Source organism: Pogona vitticeps, chromosome 8, assembly GCF_051106095.1.
Source record: "Pogona vitticeps strain Pit_001003342236 chromosome 8, PviZW2.1, whole genome shotgun sequence".
Lineage (NCBI taxonomy): Eukaryota > Metazoa > Chordata > Lepidosauria > Squamata > Agamidae > Pogona > Pogona vitticeps.
This window is the reverse complement of record NC_135790.1, coordinates 868,569-887,556: the sequence shown is the minus strand read 5'-3', so window position 1 is coordinate 887,556 and position 18,988 is coordinate 868,569. Positions and strand designations below refer to the sequence as shown.

At 47.2% G+C, this 18,988-nt stretch overlaps 1 protein-coding gene across 4 annotated transcripts in view; it reads left to right on the top strand.

Annotated features, from left to right (window-relative positions):
• LOC110072207 (tetraspanin-15) overlaps positions 1-18,988 on the top strand; it is a 37,903-nt gene that overhangs the window by 8,305 nt on the left and 10,610 nt on the right. For all 4 annotated transcript variants that reach the window (XM_072978803.2, XM_072978805.2, XM_072978804.2 and 1 more), the window contains exons 3-5: positions 9,665-9,739; positions 12,998-13,093; positions 13,754-13,867. In XM_072978803.2, the coding sequence (XP_072834904.2) occupies positions 9,665-9,739; positions 12,998-13,093; positions 13,754-13,867 (285 nt within the window). The remainder of the gene's footprint in view (positions 1-9,664; positions 9,740-12,997; positions 13,094-13,753; positions 13,868-18,988) is intronic.

The following is an 18,988-nucleotide window of genomic DNA, read 5'->3' as shown; positions in this document are numbered from 1 at the left end:
AGCCAAATGTAAGGAATCGAAATAAGGAGTTCACATTTTTTTATTTGGAAATTCTGCTTCGTTTCAGGTTGATAGCTGCTCCCTTGCAAATATCGGAGCAGAGCAGATGGGCTGTCTTGTTAGGTTTATGTGGTAGAGCGTGGAGCAGGTCAAAGTTGTGATCAAACCCAGCCAGAAACTAAGACAAATTGGCCAATTAGAATTCCTACCTGTCATGAAGAACAGGGGTTGTTAAAAAAAGAAAGAAAGAAAAGGCAGAGGGTGCAAAATCATCAGACTTCCTCTCCTCTGGGGATTAAGGCTGCTGGTAATTTCAAGGTGTCTAAGTTCACACCCCCCAGTAAATTCATTCTCAAGAGGTGGTTGAGTCATTTGGTAGCTCCGGAAGTGGGCAGGTTGATCTGACCTGAATGACAGCAACAAAAGGCTGTTTTGAAGCTGTTTTGACTTCAGGGTCTTAAGGTCCTGATTGCTGGGGCTCAGGAAAACCATGTTGCTTTAGTAAGGCTGCTGATTGTCTGGCAGGATCGAGTGGCAATTTTGGTGGTAGTGACACCTGCGGCTGTGTGTGTCTGACGACAACAATGGCTCTCCTGAACAGGATTCTTTAGCCTTTCTTTATCTGTGTCCCTTCCCTCCTGGGATGACAGAGCAAGGACTTGTGCAGAGATACAGCAGGGCCACTTGCAAGGGACTGGCACAAGAGAAACCCAAGCCATGTCTGTCCTGTGAAAAGCAGCCCGAAGAGGTTGCACATTTGAGGGCAGGGGGTGGTGGGGTGGCCTTTTAGCCTAATTTTCCATCCCAAATCCCTGCTTGCCTGTATCTAGGAATTCACACTAGGGAAGCTGTTAGCGTGGCAGAGCATTTTAAGCATAGGAAAAAGGGGCGAGCAGCCCCTCCACTGGCTAGCACTCTTCCCGGGGTGGCCTCCCAAATGGCTTTGCTGTTCCAAGAGCCACTCCGAAAGGTGGTTCAGTGACCATCGTGCAGAACAGACTCCTTTCAAGTGAACACATGAGTAGGAATGTCAGGGTGGTCTTCATATTGCCTTCAGTGATGGTCTTGGCCATCATCCTGGGCTCAGCAAGAGAAGAGCTAAAGCAAGGAGAAAGCAGCAGAATGGAGCCCAGCGAAACCAGGGGCCCTCCGCCACTGAAGAAGGCTTCCTTCTCTTGCGCCCTGCTGGTTTGTCCATGCACACCACCCATGAGCAGCTCTCCAGGACAAGCTGTACCTGACAGACAAAACGAGCATCACCATTTTGGCTTGAATACAAGAAGGGGAAATTGTTGAGCAGCTGCAGCATCTCCTGTGATCACCTGCTGGGCAAGTGTCAGAGAAAAAAAATGCTCTCGGGTAATGTCAGGCTTCTGCAAACTGTATTTGTTGGATAAAAGTTGTTTGTGGACAGGCAGCGAATCTCATTTTCTGTTGAAAACCCCAAAGGCAAAAAGGGTGACCCCTCTTCGAGTGTTTCAAGCTCACAGAGGCCCTGATCTTGGGAGGTAGCACATCCTTTTCCTTCTGGAAGGGAATGCTCTTGATTGAGCGTCTCTACTCCTTTATTCCCCAGTCGTATGCAGCCCTGTTTGCTCACTTTTCCCCTGATCTTTGCCAGGTCCTTGCAACGTGGTGGTCCCAGAAGGCAGCACCGTTTAGACCTCTCTGGCCAAGAAGACGCGTTCCTTCTCCCCCCCCCCCCCAATCCAACCCATACAAATCTGAAGATTTCACAACTGGCACTTCTCTGGAACTGGGAGGAATCAAATAACTTTATAGACCAGAAATAAGTCCATTTCTCATCTGCTGTTTCTGAGGACTAAGTCTGAGTTACTTTTGGATGACCCCTGGTCACCTTACTTGAACGGGGCCTGGATAATTTTGTGCTGGTTCAATGTTTTGTCTTTCTTTAACAGTCTATAGATCGGTTGCATGTCATCATGTTTTAGGAGAGGTAGCCGTGTTAGTCTGTGTGAGCATATCAGGCAAAATCCAAAGAAACAACCAAATAAAACAAAAGGGCAAGAACATGGGGGAAAACCAAAAACGTACACCCCTCCTCTCTCTTCTCTCTCACCCTCGCATCTTTGTTTAGGCTTGGTGTCTGTTTTCTGTCTCCTGTGGAATTTTTACAACAGAGCCCGAAAACAACAGGAGCCATCAATGACTGCATGTAAATGTTCCATATACCCAAGAGCCAATCAGTATTTAGTATGAAAGTGATATTTCACTCCACATTTCATTCTCTTTCCATACATCTGAGGAAGTGGATGTGTCCATGAAAGCTCACATGACAATAGAATAATTAGTCTTTAAGGGGCCACATGGTTCTGTCTTTGTCTTGCTTTGTTTCTTTGGATTTTGCTTGATTTCACATGTGGATGAGCTGAGAGCATCCAAGGAGCCAAGGAGAAGCTTATGACTTCCTCCTCCTGCTGTTCTTTTTCTCCCCTCCTCCTTCATTTTGAAACTGTTTGGCTACATCGTGAGAGAGGAGAGATTCTCTCTCTCTCAATCTCTCTCTCTCTCTCTCTCTCAATGAGTGAATGGAGTTACAGCTGACGCTCCCCAAGTGAAAGCTGTGTTAGGTTAAGGCTAAATCTACTCATGGTTCAAAACCTCATCAATGAAATGCTGGAGTCTGATTTTGCTGGAGCTGCTTCCAGTTTGTCTCAGTGTTTTTCCAAGATCTCTTCTGACATTACGATGCAAAAAATCGACGTTCCCCATTTGTCATCATTGGGAGAACAATTTGGGCCATCCTGAAACAAATGGAACAGGGAACATTGGTCATGTTCCCTTGAATAATAACTGGATTCCGTGTCTGGCCAGCAAAGCCGCAAAAACTGACATATTTACAGTTTTAGTTTTTAAAATGCTCTGCTTGGATTTGCTTCAGCCAATACTCTCCAGAACAGAGAGATGCTCGAGAGGGAGAAAGGCACACTGATTTCACAGCAGTATTTGTACAATCCAACTCCCAGCTCAAAATAAGAAGGAAGAGAATGCAGTGCAGCTTAGCGGCAGAACAAAGAATGTGTTCAGAGCTAAAGAGTTGGAAGGTTTCTCAGAGGTCAACCCATCCTAACCCTAACGGAGGTGGGAAATTGACAGCTACAGCATCCCTGGCAGATTTCTGTTTGAAAACTTCCAACAAAGCAAAGTTTGCCACTTTCCCAGATCCAAGAACTGCTGGATAGAGCAGTGACTTAGGTCTCTCTGGCTGCGGAGCCAGAGGTTGGGAGTTCGATCCCCCCCCCTCTGGGCCTCCTTGACAGGGGCTGGACTGGATGATCCAGAGGGTCCCTTCCAGCTCTGCACTTCTAAGGTTAGTATTAGTATTAGTATTATTGTAGTAGTAGTAGTATCCATTGCCCTGTCCTTCTTGTTGTCAAGAATTTCCTCTTAATGTTTAGAAGATGAAAGCTCCTGTCTTGTCATCTGAATCCATGGGCCGACCTCTGGTCCTAACCTCTAAAGAAGTAGAAAATAAACTTTCTCTTTTCTTCTACTTAGCAGCACTTTAAATAGTTAAAGGTGGTTATGATGTCCACTCTCCACCTTCCCATCTCTAGGCCGAATATACTAGACTCCCCCACCTGTTCCTCATAGGGCTCCGTTTCCAAACTCTTTGCCATTATTCAGCGGGCACCCTGGTGTCAATTAATTGATGAACGCACGTGGTGTGATAAGAACGCTTTGTGCCTGTTGAAGCCGCAGGAGAGAAAATCGAAGCTCTTAATATGATCAGTTGTTGTCCAGCTGTTGAATGGTTGGGTTTGACTTTGACCACCTGGTGGCCAGAGGGAGCACGGTCTTGGAAAAGAAAGCCTTTTTTCCATGAGTTTGTGGGGAACACAACAGGAAGGGGGGGGAGTGTTGCTGGCAAAGGATGTTATGCCATCACATTAGAAAGGGCCCAGGAACGCTCAGCTGGAGGTTGCAGGTGATGTTATGTGAGGTCATGCAATAGGATTCTTGGGCCTTTCGAGGGTTTGGTGCAGGACCACTGCCCTTAGAACAAGGTGAAGTCAGAAGGAGAAAAGAATTCGAAATGCAGATGGATCCCAGGATGCTTAGAATTTCTTGAATTCTGAGAGGGGGGCACCAGAGGTGGCAAAGGACTGAAGACCAAAAAAACCCTGAAACCATCAAATACAGAAAGCTGGGATGCATCAGAGAAGTGGGAAGTGCAGCTGGTTATAGCTGACCTTTGGTGGTAAAATGGGTGGGAAAGGAAATCAAGGAAGGTGAAAAAGCTCTTTTCTGAAATCTCTCTCAGGTGCAGCACAGCAACCTTGGTTGAAGTGGCTGTGGACGCCTCCACTCTTTGGAGGGAGAAGAACGAGAAGAGGAGGAGGGGGGGAGTATTTCCAGAGAAGTTTGGGGGGGTGTCAAGAACTGGCCCCTGTATTTGCTGCAGGGTCTGGTCTCTGCCTTGGTATCCTCGTCATGAAATGGAGGATATTGGAAGGCAGATGGTGTGACGGGAGGGGCGCCAGTGGGGCCGGCCATTCTTTCTTCCCATTGTGTGTTTGTTACAATCAACCGATTTCATATGCCTGAAAGGAGCCGTTCTTGCCTGTCTTAAAAGCCAGCCCTTGAAGGAGGCAGATGCCAGAGACCAACTTCATGGGCGGGTTTCCAGCGTCTCTTGTAGAGGAGGCCGGACAAGCGGTGGCATCTTATGTCTGTGCCTTGTGCCTCCACATTAGATTTGGATGAGTGCTTGCTGTATGAATAAATCATCCTGATTTATTTAAATAAAATATTGTTTCAGAATATAACAGGCGAGAGACAAGCCAATTAGTAAGCTGATGATGAGAGAGGCTCTCTCCGGCAAACCCCAGCAAACAAATCCCGCTAGATTGTGGCGTGCCACTTGTGCAAAGGAGAAAGTCCTGTTCGTAGCATAAGGAGGCACTCACGTGTTCCCAGAGTTTCCTGGAGGATCTTCGGTTGGAAAGAGCCGTGCACAGACAGTGAAGTCATGGTCCTCCACCCCATGCTAGCATCTCGGGCTCTTCTCGTTCTGGGTAGCCTTCCAAAACCTGGGTGCGAGGATCCTGCCTCACCAACAAAATAGAAAAGACCGGCTACCCCATGCACCTGAAGCTGATGGGGCCAAGCTGCTCTGTCATGTTCAGTTCTCCACGTGCCTCCTGAAGGCACATTGCCAGGCCATTGTGCTGTGCATGATGCTGCAGAATGATTTATGAAAGGGAAAAAAGGAACAGGTGAACGCGCATTATCTCGGAGGCTTGTTCTTCTGTTAACTGAGGTGGGCTCTTCTTTGTGCAAGGTAGTACATTCCTAGACTAATGATACAATGGAAGGACAACGTAATTAATTTAGGGAGAAATAAGTACTATATTTGCTTTTATATTGTAACAGCTCCATTTTCTCCCTTGTTGGGTTTAATGGTTGACTGCTCATTAGACTAGAGATGTAAATCCTATTTCGTTGTTGTTGTTCTTGCAGGCGAGAACAAAAGAATTAAAATTGCAAAGTACCCAGGTTCATGCTAGTCTGGCTGCCCCCCCATCCCCCAAATCAGCCCAACCTCTGGGTCGGTTGGATAATATGACTGGAATCTTGGAGACTCAACTCATATCTGACAGTTAAAAGCAAAGAAAAAAAACACAAAGTGTCCTGCTTACATACTGCCCCATAGGGCTTAAAGCTCTCTCTGGGCAGTTTGCAATTGAATTACGCAGGCTGCACACTGCCTCCTCCCCTCCCCCACAAGCTGAGTGCCCATTTTACTAACTTCAGAAGGATAGAAGGCTGAATCAACCTTGGGACAGCTGCCATAGTCTGCTGGGCTCTTGAGCAGAGTCTTCACAGCAGAACTGCAGTTTAATCCCTGTGCCATGAGGCTCCTTAAATCAGTATAACCCCTTTGTTACCTACTCTGGCAGGCATCAACTTCCACCCCATTGTGTGAACCAATGACGAATTTTGGCACCTTGCAAAATGGAACAAAGCGCCCATGTTTGTGTGTAAACATCTGCAGATAAAAACGTACAAACGGCAGAGGCCTTGAGGAGAATAGATGGCGCTTGTGCTTCCCTCCCTTTTGCCTGGAGGGGGGAGGGCTTAAGCCTTCCTTCCCTTGGTGTCTCGTCAAGTCATGGCAGCCGAAATCTGTGAGGAGAAAAAATTTAGTGCACCCACCTTTTTAGGTCCCTCCCCTTCAGTAAGGATTTTGTTCTTGCAGATGATGACGTGTGCTCTGGTAACCTCTATTTTGTACAGAATGCGGGGGGGGGAGGCATATACGCAAGCCTCTCCTTCCACACACACACCCGCCCCCCCCCTTAATATCATTGCAGATGGAAAAAAATTGCTGCCCTTTTGCTCTCCTGCAGGAGCAAAAAATTATTCCCGAAGGAGTTGCAAGAGTTCCCTTTTTTCCTCCCATCGAACACGTCTGGCTGTGTCAGGACGTCCCGTGTTCTGTCAAAGGGAAGAAAGCGCAGGAGTATTTGTTACCTCCTCGCTCTTGGGCGCTTAGCCCTCAGCGCTCTCGGACGGCTGCCTTTGGTTTGGCTGGATTGGCCGAGATGTGATTTGAGAGATGACTGCATAATAACAAGAGGCAGAAGGTTGTCTCAGGAAAACCATCCGGGAGTAGAAACGATGTTGATCAGATTAAATAAGCCTTGGCTCCGTGTCTCGTTTCCAGCCTCTCCCAGCCATTCCGAAAAGCAGAGCCCATCATGGCCCTGACAGGGAAATCGGGAAATTTGGGGTGTGTTTTTACTCCCTCGTTCAACCTCGGAGACCAGCAATCTTTGCAAAAGGACTTGACTGTCAGACGGGTATTCTGCAAAGTTTTTAGAAGGAGTGTTGGGTTTTTTTGAAAGGTGGGGGCTGTGTTTGAGTAGGTGAAGTATGGAAAAATTACCCTCACCCCATGATCCCTTACAGGACACAAACAGAGAAGAAATAACATCCATTCTTGGGGGAGGGGATAGTTGGGGGATAGCCAGGGGTGCATTTGGGCCCGAGGCTTTGCCCACCCAAAGGAAACTTCCAGGGCTGAGGCAGCCAAGAGAGAAAAACTACTTCAGTTCCTGAGTCCTTCCCAGTTACAAAGAATCTCTCCTGCCAGGTGGAAGTGGCTGTTTTGACTGCAGGTGTGTTTTTGTGAGGGGAGATTGCTTTTATTAAGTATTCATCACAAATGGTGTCTGCCAGGCAGTGTTTTTCATCTGTAAGCTGAAAATCCATCATCTCTCCCAACTAGAAATGACACAGACTTTTATCCTTCAAAGGAAAAGCATAAAACATATGGAGAAAGGGGAGAAGCCTTTTAGGTCCCGACTGACATCCCAGTTTCTGCCATGGAACCAGGAGCATGTAATATTTTTCTGCACCCTGACACTGATGTGAGGCCATCCTCTATCAGAGGGCGGGTGCTGTTCGGCCTCCCTCTGGGTACTGGTGCTCACGGCTGGAGAGTCAGAAGGGACCCAACTTGAGGGCAAGGCTGCTTCTGGGATTCTCTCTGCTGCCTTCAGGAAGGTGATGACTTTAGTTGCTCTCGTTGAGTTTTTGAGTGGTAATTGGTGGGTCCAGCTAGCGAATAAAAATATATAAACAGCAAACATGGAACCTCCAAAGTTTATATAGGGTAAATGTTAAGGCCATCACCATATTCTGATTTGGTGATTCTTGCTCTTGTTACGTGCTGCCAGGTCACTCCCATCTTTTAATGACCTTAAAAGGTCCTGTCCTTCAGGCTTGCTCAGGTCTTGCAAAGTAAAGGCTGTGGTTGCCTTTATTGAGCCAAATCCGTCACATCTTCAGTCTTCCTCTGATTTTTCCTCTGGGGTGTCATGAAAATGTAGGTGCGCCGTGCATTCTGACTTTCTTGCATTGATGAGCTGATTAGTACGTGCTGCTTATATCCCGCCCCATAGCACTTAAAGCACTCTCTGGGCGGTTTGCAATTTAATTATGCAGGCTACACATTAGCACATGCAGTGTGATTAAAAAGCCATTGCTCCTCTTCAAGCCACCGCTGAAACTCTGCATCAGTAAACAGCCACTGTGGGGGAAATGATCATTAACTGTGTCTTTTGCATTTCAGCTCCTCCTGACCCCACTGCGCATGAAATGCAAAGTAGTGGTGACAGAGATCACAGTTACAGGTCTCCTGCACCCCCAGTAACCCCCTCCCCAATAAATTACCCTGTGAAATGAGTGCATACTTGTGGGATGGGGGGTTTCCCACAAACATCTATCAGAGGTGCAGGGTCTCTGGAGCAGACCCTGATGCCAAAATTGTGGCTCTCTTTTCAGACCAAAAGATGCCCTCCGGCTTGCTGGGGATCCTTGAGAGGATTAAATTATCAACAGCACCTGGCAATTACGTCAAATTAAGGAAGATCAAGTTGGCTCAGAGCTAACAGAAGTTTCGGTTCTCGGTTTCTCACATTTTCAAAACGAGGAAGAACAGTGAAAACAAAGCCCTCGGCCCCGATTCAATTAAGTCTTTGCCCCTGTCAGCCCTCCTTCTGAAGTTTGTGAGCTCTAAAAATTGGGCCTCTGTTCTGGCTGTGCGTCCGAGGCCAGATTTAATGGTGGTGGCCCAGAGAGAGAGAGAGAGAGAGAGAGAGAGAGAGAGAGAGAGAGAGCCTGTGACCACCTGCCTTGGATGCTGTCCAACCTGTGTGGCCTCCCCACAGGGGTGAAGCTTTTGGCAAGCAGGAAGGGGCTTGCCATGAACTGTACAGAGTCCTCGCGCCGGACGTGTTGCAAAGCAGGCTTCAGATGTTCAGGGCGGTCTGATGCACTCAGGGAAAGGGGCTAGCAAAAGGGCTATTTTAAAAGTCGGGTGGGATGTCTTCCGGCTCCCAGGTGAGCCTCTTCAACAGCGTGAGCTGGCCTTAGGATCAGGGCAGCCCCGGGCAGGGTTGAAGCAGTGCCAGCAGAGGGAGAAGTCGGAAACTCCTCTGCAGCCTGGACTCTCCTCCTTGCAGGCATGGAATCCTCTCGGACGTAGATCAGTTCTTCCAACTCCTCATGGATCCGGGTAGGGAAGGCAGCATAACTGCATTGAGACAGCATTGTTACATTTTGGTTACTCGCTGTATGAATTGTTTTGCTGCTGTTGTTTTGCTTTCTGATTTCCTCCTTGGAAATGCATTGCTACATTTGGACCTAAACATTTATTTTAAAAGAAACATACAAGTGGAGCGGGAGACCTTCGTGAGAATGTCCCCAAGTCTTCTTGGAACAGGTGCTTTTTGGGGTTGGGGGGGAGCAGGAAGGTTCAGCTCCCTTCAGAAAAAAAAAAAACTAGGACAAGGCCACAGGGTCCTCCAAACAATACCAGTGCTGGAACAGGGGATACCTTTATTGAGCTATTAAGAAAATAAAAAAGTTCAAGTTTATTGTATTAGCTAAAAGCCGTCACAATTATTAAGAAAATAATAGGTGGTGGTGGTGGTGGGGAAATGACAGCTCTGCAAGGGTTTTTTTATACAGGATTTAGACAATGTCTGAGCAAAGCTGGGAAAGTAAGAAAGTGGTTGTAAACTTTTAAAGCGTTTCTTCCCAGTCGTCTCTGAATGAAACATGATGTTTTCTTCTTTTCTCTCTTTGGCCCATTTCTCTCTCTTCCCCCCCCCCTTTCCCCTCCTCCGTGTAGTTCTTCTGTGTTCTGCTGGCCATCTTCCTCATCGAATTGCTGCTGCTGCTTGTGGAAATCATCTTCGAAAGGCAGGTAAGAGTCCCCCGCTCGTCGTGATGTGGTGCAATTTCTTACAGAGGTGCTGGAGATCAGCTTGTTCGAGCAGGCGGTGAGTTTTAAATGGTGCTGGATTTCTTTTTACCCAAATAAATTTTGATGCCATTCATTAACTTAGGGGTTGTGCAACTGACTGAATGGCGAACTCCTTTTTTCTTTGCCTTCATCCTCAAATGTTTGAAATGATAGGAGGCGTCATAAATAGGGTACATTTGTGGGCCTCATAAATGTAGAGGAATCTCATTACACTCATTAAAAGATGCCTAGTAAAGTACCCAGAGTGGAATTGTGGATAAGGTGATGGACTAGAACTCTGGAGGCCTGGGTTCAAATCCTACTTAGCCACAGAAACTCACTGGGGGGAATAGAACTAGTAAAACTACCCCTTAAATATCTCACTTACCGTGAAAGCCCTGTTAGGGTCACTATCAGACTTGAAATGCATAACATTACAAAGAGACATCAAAATCAGTCCAAATCCATACACTTTGAATTCATGTTTTATTTCATTTAAATTTCTCTCATATTTTGGATGTGTGGAAGTATTTTGTTTGAAGTTTGCTGATCGTCGTCTCCATTGGTGTGCACAGATGTTGGGGGAAAGGCTGCATCCCTCAAAATGGGGGGGGGAGATGTCAGCCCCCACCTAGTAAGGACTCTTGGGGTAATTAAGGGCATGTTGCACAATGCCACCCACCCCCCAACACACAAACACATACATACACTGTTTGTAACTGTTGTTGTTCTGTCGTTGCCAAACTGGCCTATAGCAACCCAAATAGGGCTTTCAAGGTAAGTGAGATGTTTAAGGAGTGGTTTGCTCTGAAAACTCTTTATTTTGTGCAAAAAAAAAAAAAAAAAAAAAAACCAACCAAGATTGTTGCTCAAAACACAAGGTTTTCAAGAAAAAGCAAGGTTTGGTGAATGCTGAGAAAAAGGGTGCCAGCCTTTTCAGTCTTGTGTAGGAGGAAAAACCGCTCTCCGCAGTTGCTCTTTTTGTTTGTGTTAACAAGGTGTTTTGAGCGGAGGCACCTTTTTCATGGGGTGCCAAAGCCATTGAATTGGTGACCTCCTTAACGCTGGAAGTTAAAATGGGAGGAGGCTGGTCGCCTGCTCTTTTCACAACGGAGGGCTCTGGACTGATGTTTTAATCCCTTCTGCTCGGGCGTTCATGGGCCCGTGGCCTCTGCCTGGGGCTTTTTAGTGCCATCTCCGTGTTTTCCACCTTGACGGGCCCTTCCCTGCTTGCTGAGCTTGTCTTTAAGATTCTCCTCTTTACACATTCTCCTTTCTTCAGCTTCTCCAAACCTCTGTAATTTTCATGTCAGAATTAATTAGGCAAAGTGTCTGTACCTCTGTGTGTGTGTGTGTGTGTGTGTGTGTGTGTGTGTGTGTGCACACGTGTGTGGGTGTGCATCTCGACATGTGTTTTCAAACCAAAAACTTGAAGCCCTTTGCTTCCTTGATGATTTTCGAGGCTCGTGCCTGACGGAACGGCGCCAGGAGGAGTGGGACCCTTGAGCGCTCTTGGAGGGTGTTTCTCGTTGGCATTAACGCTTCACCTTAGAGGGATGCAGAAAAGCTTCCGAAGCATCCATAAAATGCATCTCAGATTCAATTCTGGCTTAATTTGAAATGGCTGATATGTCAAACTAGCTCCAAGGGTGTGTGCTTTAGGAATTACAGGAAGATCCTTTTGATTGCACCCATATTTTTCCTCCTCGTTTTTCTCACTCAATGTAGCTTGGGCGCATAATTAACTTACATTATCAAAAGCAACAGCTTGAAAATTTAAAAACAATGTTAATGTCTTGCATGGCAAGGCCTTTCCCGCCTCTTGTTCTGCTTCTTCATTAGTATACCTTAAAAAAAAATGCTGAGGGACTTCAGGTTTGGTTCCAGAGCCTGAAATGCAGTAACCGTAACTGCTCAGCTGAGGATGCCTGGTTGAAAGGAGGAGAAGCGTTTTCAGGAACGGGTGCAGGGTGTTCAGTGGCTTATTATAGGACTGCTGGAAACTGCCTCCTCCTGCCTTAGACCGTGAACCTAAGGCAGTTCTAGTGACCCCAAGGCTGCTTCTCCAGACCTAAAGAGATGGGGTTTCAGGCAGGATCCTTTCCAGACTGGCGTTCTTCCAGGATCCATTTCTCAAATCTGCTTCAGAAAGGGAGAGTGCTCTCTTTACCCTTAAAGACTTTGACACCAAGGAGCCTCACGCTGCAGTGATTAAACTGCAGTACTGCAGCCAAAACTCTGCTCACGATGTTCAGTCCCAGGTAGCTAGCTTAAGGTTCACTCAGACTTCTATCCTTCCAAGGTCCATCCTTTTGGGTGCCCAGCTTGCTGGGGGGAGGGTTAAATGAGTACCTGCATAACTAACTTGTAAAATGCCCAGAGAGTGCTTTAAACACTACGGGGTGGCATTGAAGGAGCGTGCTTTTTGCTTTTGCTTCCTGGTTTTGGCATTAAAATGCTCTTTTTGAGCAGAGAGTCGCAAGAACCCAGCTGAATGCAGTAGGATAATTCAAAGCAAAATATACACACCCATCAAGCAAGACGGTAGTGGCAGCGAGCAAGAAGCTGCCACGCTTCTGATAACACTGAAACAGAGAGGCTTGTTGGTACGAGAGATCCGAGACGGATAGGAGCCAAATAGAGCCAGGAGCAGGCCGGACCCCTGAGAGGTGGCAGGAGAGGTGGGGCTGCCAGGCGCGGAAGGCAGAGAGTTGCTTCTTTTGAAAGAGCCAAACCAGTTTCAACCCGTTAGTTAGTTGGGCTGCTCCTTTTGGAGAGAATGAAAAGAGGAGGAAAGGAGCAACTTGGCAATGGCAATAATGTTACGGGACTAAATCATAAAATGAAAACATTTTTCTTTCCTCTTGTGTAGGCCCTGAAGAATGAAACAAAATAACCATTTAGAAAAGTGCATCAGGTTGTTTTAAGGGACTGAATCTGGTCTTGAGACGCCGTCACTCCTTCCACGTGGGGGGGGTACTAGAGAAATGAATCATGGGCTGTGGAAAGTGGGACCTTTCAAAAGCAAAATCTCCTCCAAGTGGGAGGTTTCGCTTTGGGTTTTTTTTTTTTGCCCCCCACCCCCGATGCTTTCAAGGAGAGGGGCTGTTCCAAAGGCCCCCTTGTACGGGGGGGGGGAAGAAAGGCCCCCAAACTCTGCCCTTGTTCCTGTTCTTTGAAAAGCCTTTCTCTCATGAGTGGGATTCTGCTCTTTTCCAGATGAATGCAGTCTTCCACTCTAGCATCCAGGACGGGATCAGACACTATTACGACGACTTAGACTTCAAAAATATTTTGGACTTTGTCCAACAAAAGGTGAGTTTTGTGAAGGCGGGTCTCCTCCTCCTCCTCCTAGTGACTGTCCACCGGGCGCAGGGGGACGGGGCTCTCCGGCTGGTCCCCCTGGGGTGTCGGCACCCTGTTTTTCAAGACACTTTTGAGTGAGGTGCCAAGTGTGATGGTCAAACTGCATTGTAAGAGCCTTAAAGAGGACCTTCCCAGCAGACAGAGTCAGTCTGGGGCCCTCTCTCCGTTTCTGCTGGTTTTCTCCTGGCAGAATGGCTCCAGTTCTAGGGGAGGCTTGTTTCCTAATGACGGGCTCCTCCTTGGTATATCAAAGCCCCCCCCACACACACACACACATTCGGCAGTAGCATCAATTCAAGTGGACTGGCCTTAATAGGCAAGTGGGGGGGGGATGTCTACCTTGAGGTATATTAACTAGAGCCTAGAATTTCAGCTTCTAGTCTTATGTTCCAGAGGCAAAATGCCTTGGCGCCCACTCCGATAGCTCAGTGGAGCCTGGGACTTTTGAGATACCTGTTTTGTATAGTTTTGTATAGTTGAATATACAACTGTACAAAACTGGCATGATCTGTGCAGCGTCTCATTTCCTCCTCTGCAAAACAGAGGCGAACCTGAGATACATGTTTTTGTATAGTTGAATAGTTTCTCCAGTTTTTTTCCCCCCATCAGTTTTCCTGCTGTGGAGGTGACGAATTCAGGGACTGGGATGTGAATCCTTACCACTCGTGCAACAGCAGTGGCCCCCTGGCCTGCGGGGTGCCGTACACATGCTGTATCAAGCAGGTAAGATGGGAAGCCCCTTCGGCTCTTCCTTGCTGGAAGCATGAAAAAGCTACAGATGTGGGCATCTCTGGATGTTCGCTGCCGAGCTGCTGGTTCAGGCTGAACGTTGGGAGGGACTTGCATGAATGAGGGAAGCCCCCCTTGCCTTTCTCTTTTGGGGTTTGAAGATTCCTCATCAAGGAGTCATGACTGCCTGAACCAGCAAGAAGAGAGCATTTGGCACAATGCCTTCACATCTTTAGTGCATGCATGCACAAATAAAAAGAGAGAGGGAGAGAAGCACAAGCATAATAGGTGGTTAGTTCTTGATAGATTTATGTTCAGTTAACCTACACAGGAATTTAATGTCATCAGTACAAACGTTTAAAGGCAGTCCAGTCCTTTTCTGGTTCCAGCATTTCCAATGGAGTTAGTATTGGTTCTTCAACACTTCTAACAGGCTTTAGACTGCTTTACTTATACACATCTTTTTGTGGTTTCATGGAGTGGGTGAGTTCTTTAAGATACACTTCTGCTCCATCTGGCTACACAGAGGTCAAAAAATGTAGCCTGTTGCTTGTTTTTTAAGTGACTGGATCTTAACCATAATTGTTTCCCTCTGGCCCAAGTGTGTGTTTGTTTTTTCCCAAAGGTAAGCCATTTTTTCAGAATGAATTTCAGCAGCCACTTACTGATACGCTGCTACCATACAAAGGTGTATGAAGCTGGGGTGCTGATTAGATTGGAAGGGAAGAATGCATTACTAGACCCTCCTTCCACAAGTCTGCTTGTTTGGAGTTGCAGAGTGCATCATCCCCAACATCCAATGGCACAGTGGTAAATTTGAAAGACAACATCTTAAAAAGCAGAGACATCACCTTGCCCACAAAAGTCCACATACAGTCAAAGCTATGGTTTTTCCAGTAGCGATGTGTGGAAGTGAGAGCTGGACCATAAAGAAAGCTGACTGCCGAAGAATTGATGCCTTTTGAACTGTGGTGCTGGATTGTTCTCTTGACCCAACTCCGGGAGGCAGTGGAAGACAGAGGGCCTGGCGTGCTCTGGTCCATGGGGTCACGAAGGGTCGGACACGACTAAACGACTAAACAACAACAAAAATTGAAAGTACAGGTAATCATCATGACGGTTCCTGTAACTAGCCACCCAAGACTGGAGAAATCAGAAGTTCAGGTAGCTCACTCAGTCCATATCAAACAATCAGCAGCAGGACTTTTGCAAAGCAAATGGCTCTTAACTGCCCATCTGAGACCAAATACTTCACCTTGCCATGAGAATAGCCACGGTGTACTATTCCTGGGGAAATCTCATACTCTGAGGATGGCTACCAGGCTCAGGGAAGCCTGTGTGTGTGTGTGCAGGGGTGGCACAAGATTTCCTAGTCCCTGCTAGTCAGGCAGTCACAGAAGTTTAACCCTGTGAAACCTGGCTCACTGTACTACAGCTGTCATGTGAAATTGGGTGTGCTAACTGGAAGTGACAGGGAAAGCAGGAACTTAGAGCAGACTGCAGGAGGTGACGGAGGGTGCAGATGATGCCTTTGAGATGCCAATGTCCTGCTGGCAGTTTACACCGCTTAGAGATGGATGTTGTTCTGTGTTTGTCTGAGATTCCCTTTCAGTCTTGTTGAAATGATCAGCAAAGCTGTGGTGGCACCTTGGGCTTCCAGTGGATGCTAAACTCCGCAGAGTTTGGCTTACTCATGGGGTGAGCATGAGTAACTGCTTTGACAATGCAGCTTTTCAAAAGGTGCCGTTTCTCACTTTTCTGTGGGAGTCAGCCTAACCCAGCCACCGTTGCTTTTGACTTTCCTTCATTGTTTGCCTCCAAGGTTCATGGGGCCCGGGGGGGGGCGAGCTGATCTGTGGCAGGCGCACAAAAGGAGGCGATGCAGAGGTTTAAGCTCCCAGTGGGAATATAGTCCACTCCCAGCTTAGCAGAGGGAAGGGGGGGTTCCTGCTGAGTGGTGGCCTTTGTCTGTGTGCACGGGCGCACACTGTTTCAGAAGTTTGCTTGAGGATCCAGCTGCTGTATAACTCTGAAGCTGAATGTGGGATGGAAGAGGTGTAGGAGGGGGAAATGCTGCTGCGGGATTTGAGGAGGGCGCTTCCTCCCCCTAAGTGGCCTGTGACCCTCTTGCTGAGCCACAGAGAGGAAGACCACCCCAGGCTGCTTTCGTGGCCTATGAACGGGGCTCTTGCGGTTTCTGCTTTTTCATTCTACTCAGTTATTGGTGATTTCTGAGAATCAGAGAACAGCAGAGTTGGAAGGGGCCCTTTCTCCAGAAAGGACACCTTTCCTCCCTGTGCACTTTGGTTTGGATTGGTGATTGGAAAGGAACAAATGATTTAAAAAAATGGTATCTGCTATCAAGTTGTTTAAAAAATGGTATCTGCTATTAAAAAGTGCTATCAAGTCAGTTCTTTGTAGGGTTTCCCCAGGTAGAGAGTCCTGAGAAGTAGTTCCCCCTTCCTTTCTTCGGGGACTCTGCAGGTGGCTCTTCTGGGAGGCACAGCAGGGAGCTGAACCCCCAAACTCTGGCTCCACAGCCAGAGACCAAGCACCTAACTCACTGAGCTATCCAGGCAACCGACTGGGAGGCAAGGGCATCATTAATTGGCAAGACTGACTGCCGAGGCACGTTCCTCCAAGGAGGAAGTGATTTTTGTGAAAGAAGAAGGGACTAATCAGAGGGAATGCACGTCCCCTTAATTCCTGGCTTGACCCCCTTAGTCATGAGGCATCTGAAGGAAGGGACCCGGCATCTGTTTTCATTACTTAGAAGAGGGGCTGCAGCTCCCGGCCTGTCAACTCATTTGCATGCTGATCCGCCTGCATGAAACATCAGCAATCTGCATCAATAAATCATCAAAGGACAGAACCCAAAGAGGATTGTGGTCCTTCGTTTCAGTTAAGAGGAAGCGTGGAAGACTCTTATCACAACACGAAGCAGAATACTCCGAGGGACAAACGTTACGTCCACCCGTGGTGGAAAGGATGGAAATAGATCACGATCTCAAAAGTTTGCCCTGTTTTGCTCCCAAATCTTGAAAATCTGGCGTGATCTGTGGAGCGTCCCATTTCCTCCTCTCGAAACAGAGGTGAACCTGAAACAGTGAACTATCAAGGCTGGAGGTCTGGAATCCTGGCTGGACTGTCAGTGAAGGAAGGCTTCTTTCGCCTGGCTCAATCAGGAGCATTTAGCATCATCTCTTAGTAAAGGTAAAGGTTCCCCTTGACAATTTTTGTCCAGTCGTGTTCGACTCTAGGGGGCAGCGCTCATCCCCGTTTCCAAGCCACAGAGCCAGCGTTTTGTCCGAAGACAATCTTCCGTGGTCACATGGCCAGTGCGACTTAGACACGGAACGCTGTTACCTTCCCACCGAAGTGGTCCCTATTTATCTACTTGCATTTGCATGCTTTCGAACCGCTAGGTTGGCGGGAGCTGGGACAAGCGACGGGCGCTCACTCCGTCGCGTGGATTCGATCTTACGACTGCTTGGTCTTCTGACCCTGCAGCACAGGCTTCTGCGGTTTAGCCCGCAGCGCCACCACGTCCAGCATCATCTCTTATTTACTTATTTATATTTCTTGATTACTTATACATTAGAAATTGTGGTTGCACCCTATCCCACCTTTCCTTTAGTGAGCTAAAGGCAGCCTTCGTGACTCCCTTCCTCACTGTTCACTACAGACTTACTCACCCCATTGTCTTTGGGGAACCGATGAGGGTCACCATCCTTCTAGATTCTTCCAAGTAAATAAATCATATGGGGCTGAATGGAAAGAGGCATGCTGGACCGAGTGGCTGAAATCTGGCGTCAGCACGAAGGAGGAGTTAAAGCTGGCGATGCTGTTTGTTAATGGAGGCCAAGCAATTAGCGTCCCAAATCAAGCCAAGTGTCGCGTTGTTCCTGAGGGAAGCAGACCAATTTGTTTCCTCTGCGTGACTGAAGTAGATGTATTACATCAAAAGGGTTGCCACTGTTTTATCTGACTGCCTTTCTTTTTGTTCTCAGTTTTTCTAATTTTTTTTAGCCTAGAAGATTGAAGATATGGAATTTTGCACTGCCAGCATATCAAAATAAAATACATAGATAATGAACAATTTTTCAGATACCCAGTTGTGGAGTTTCTGGCCTCCAAACCAGAGCCTATTCCGCTTGTGGCAGGACTTCTCCGTTGGCTTGCTCTTGTGGCTTTTGCTTTATTTAGTTGAGGTAGATCTCTGGACACCCAACAGACTTTATGTCTGTTCCAGCTGTTGAAAGCTGGCACGGTGGTGCATTCCTCTAATCACGACACCCCACCCCTCTTGGGACTGGTGATTATCTGCAGTTTAGGGCCTAACCACACCTGCCAAAAGAACCCCAGTTATACCGATTCTTTCCGTACCTCTGTTGTACCAACACATTTATTTTTGCGGTCACATGGTAGATAATACTGACAGGAACGTTCCCATTGGTTTTAACAATGTCGATTTATTGCTTCCTATTTGAAGTGTTATTGCTGGCTACACCATGGAATTCAATTATTTTCTCTGATGTTTTCTTGGGCAATGCTACTTCTTACTTTTATTTTTTAAAAAAACCCAGCTAATGCATCAATATGATGGAAAGGGATTCCTGTTCGGGAATGTTTGATCTGTGGTGCCTGCAGTTCTGGAAGTCATGCACTGTCCACAATGATCCTGGCCCCTGCCTGCGTCACTCGCTCTGCCGCTTGGCAAGCCGTGGGCTGAGGCACCAAGCAGTAAACAAGACAAATGGCACGCAGAAGTCAATCTGTGCGGCTATTGTGCCTGTAAAGCTGCAGGCCTCAGTTTATCAAGGTCGATAAACTGGCCACAATTTTTTAAAATATATATATATATTGCAGGGCAGCCACACCACAGTCATGGTGGCTGCCTTCCCCAGGAACCAAGGATGGGAAAAGAACTGAGATGAACACATGTTATACCGGTAAGGAATAGATCGATCGATCATCAGTACAACTTAAAACCACCCTCTCGGTGAGGCGAAAGTAAACCCGAAATACACAGCTGGCTGGGAAAATGAGTCCATCTTGGCTGTGCCTCATGTCCTCGGCCATTTATGAAACCGTCTAAAAAATAGCCAGACGGGT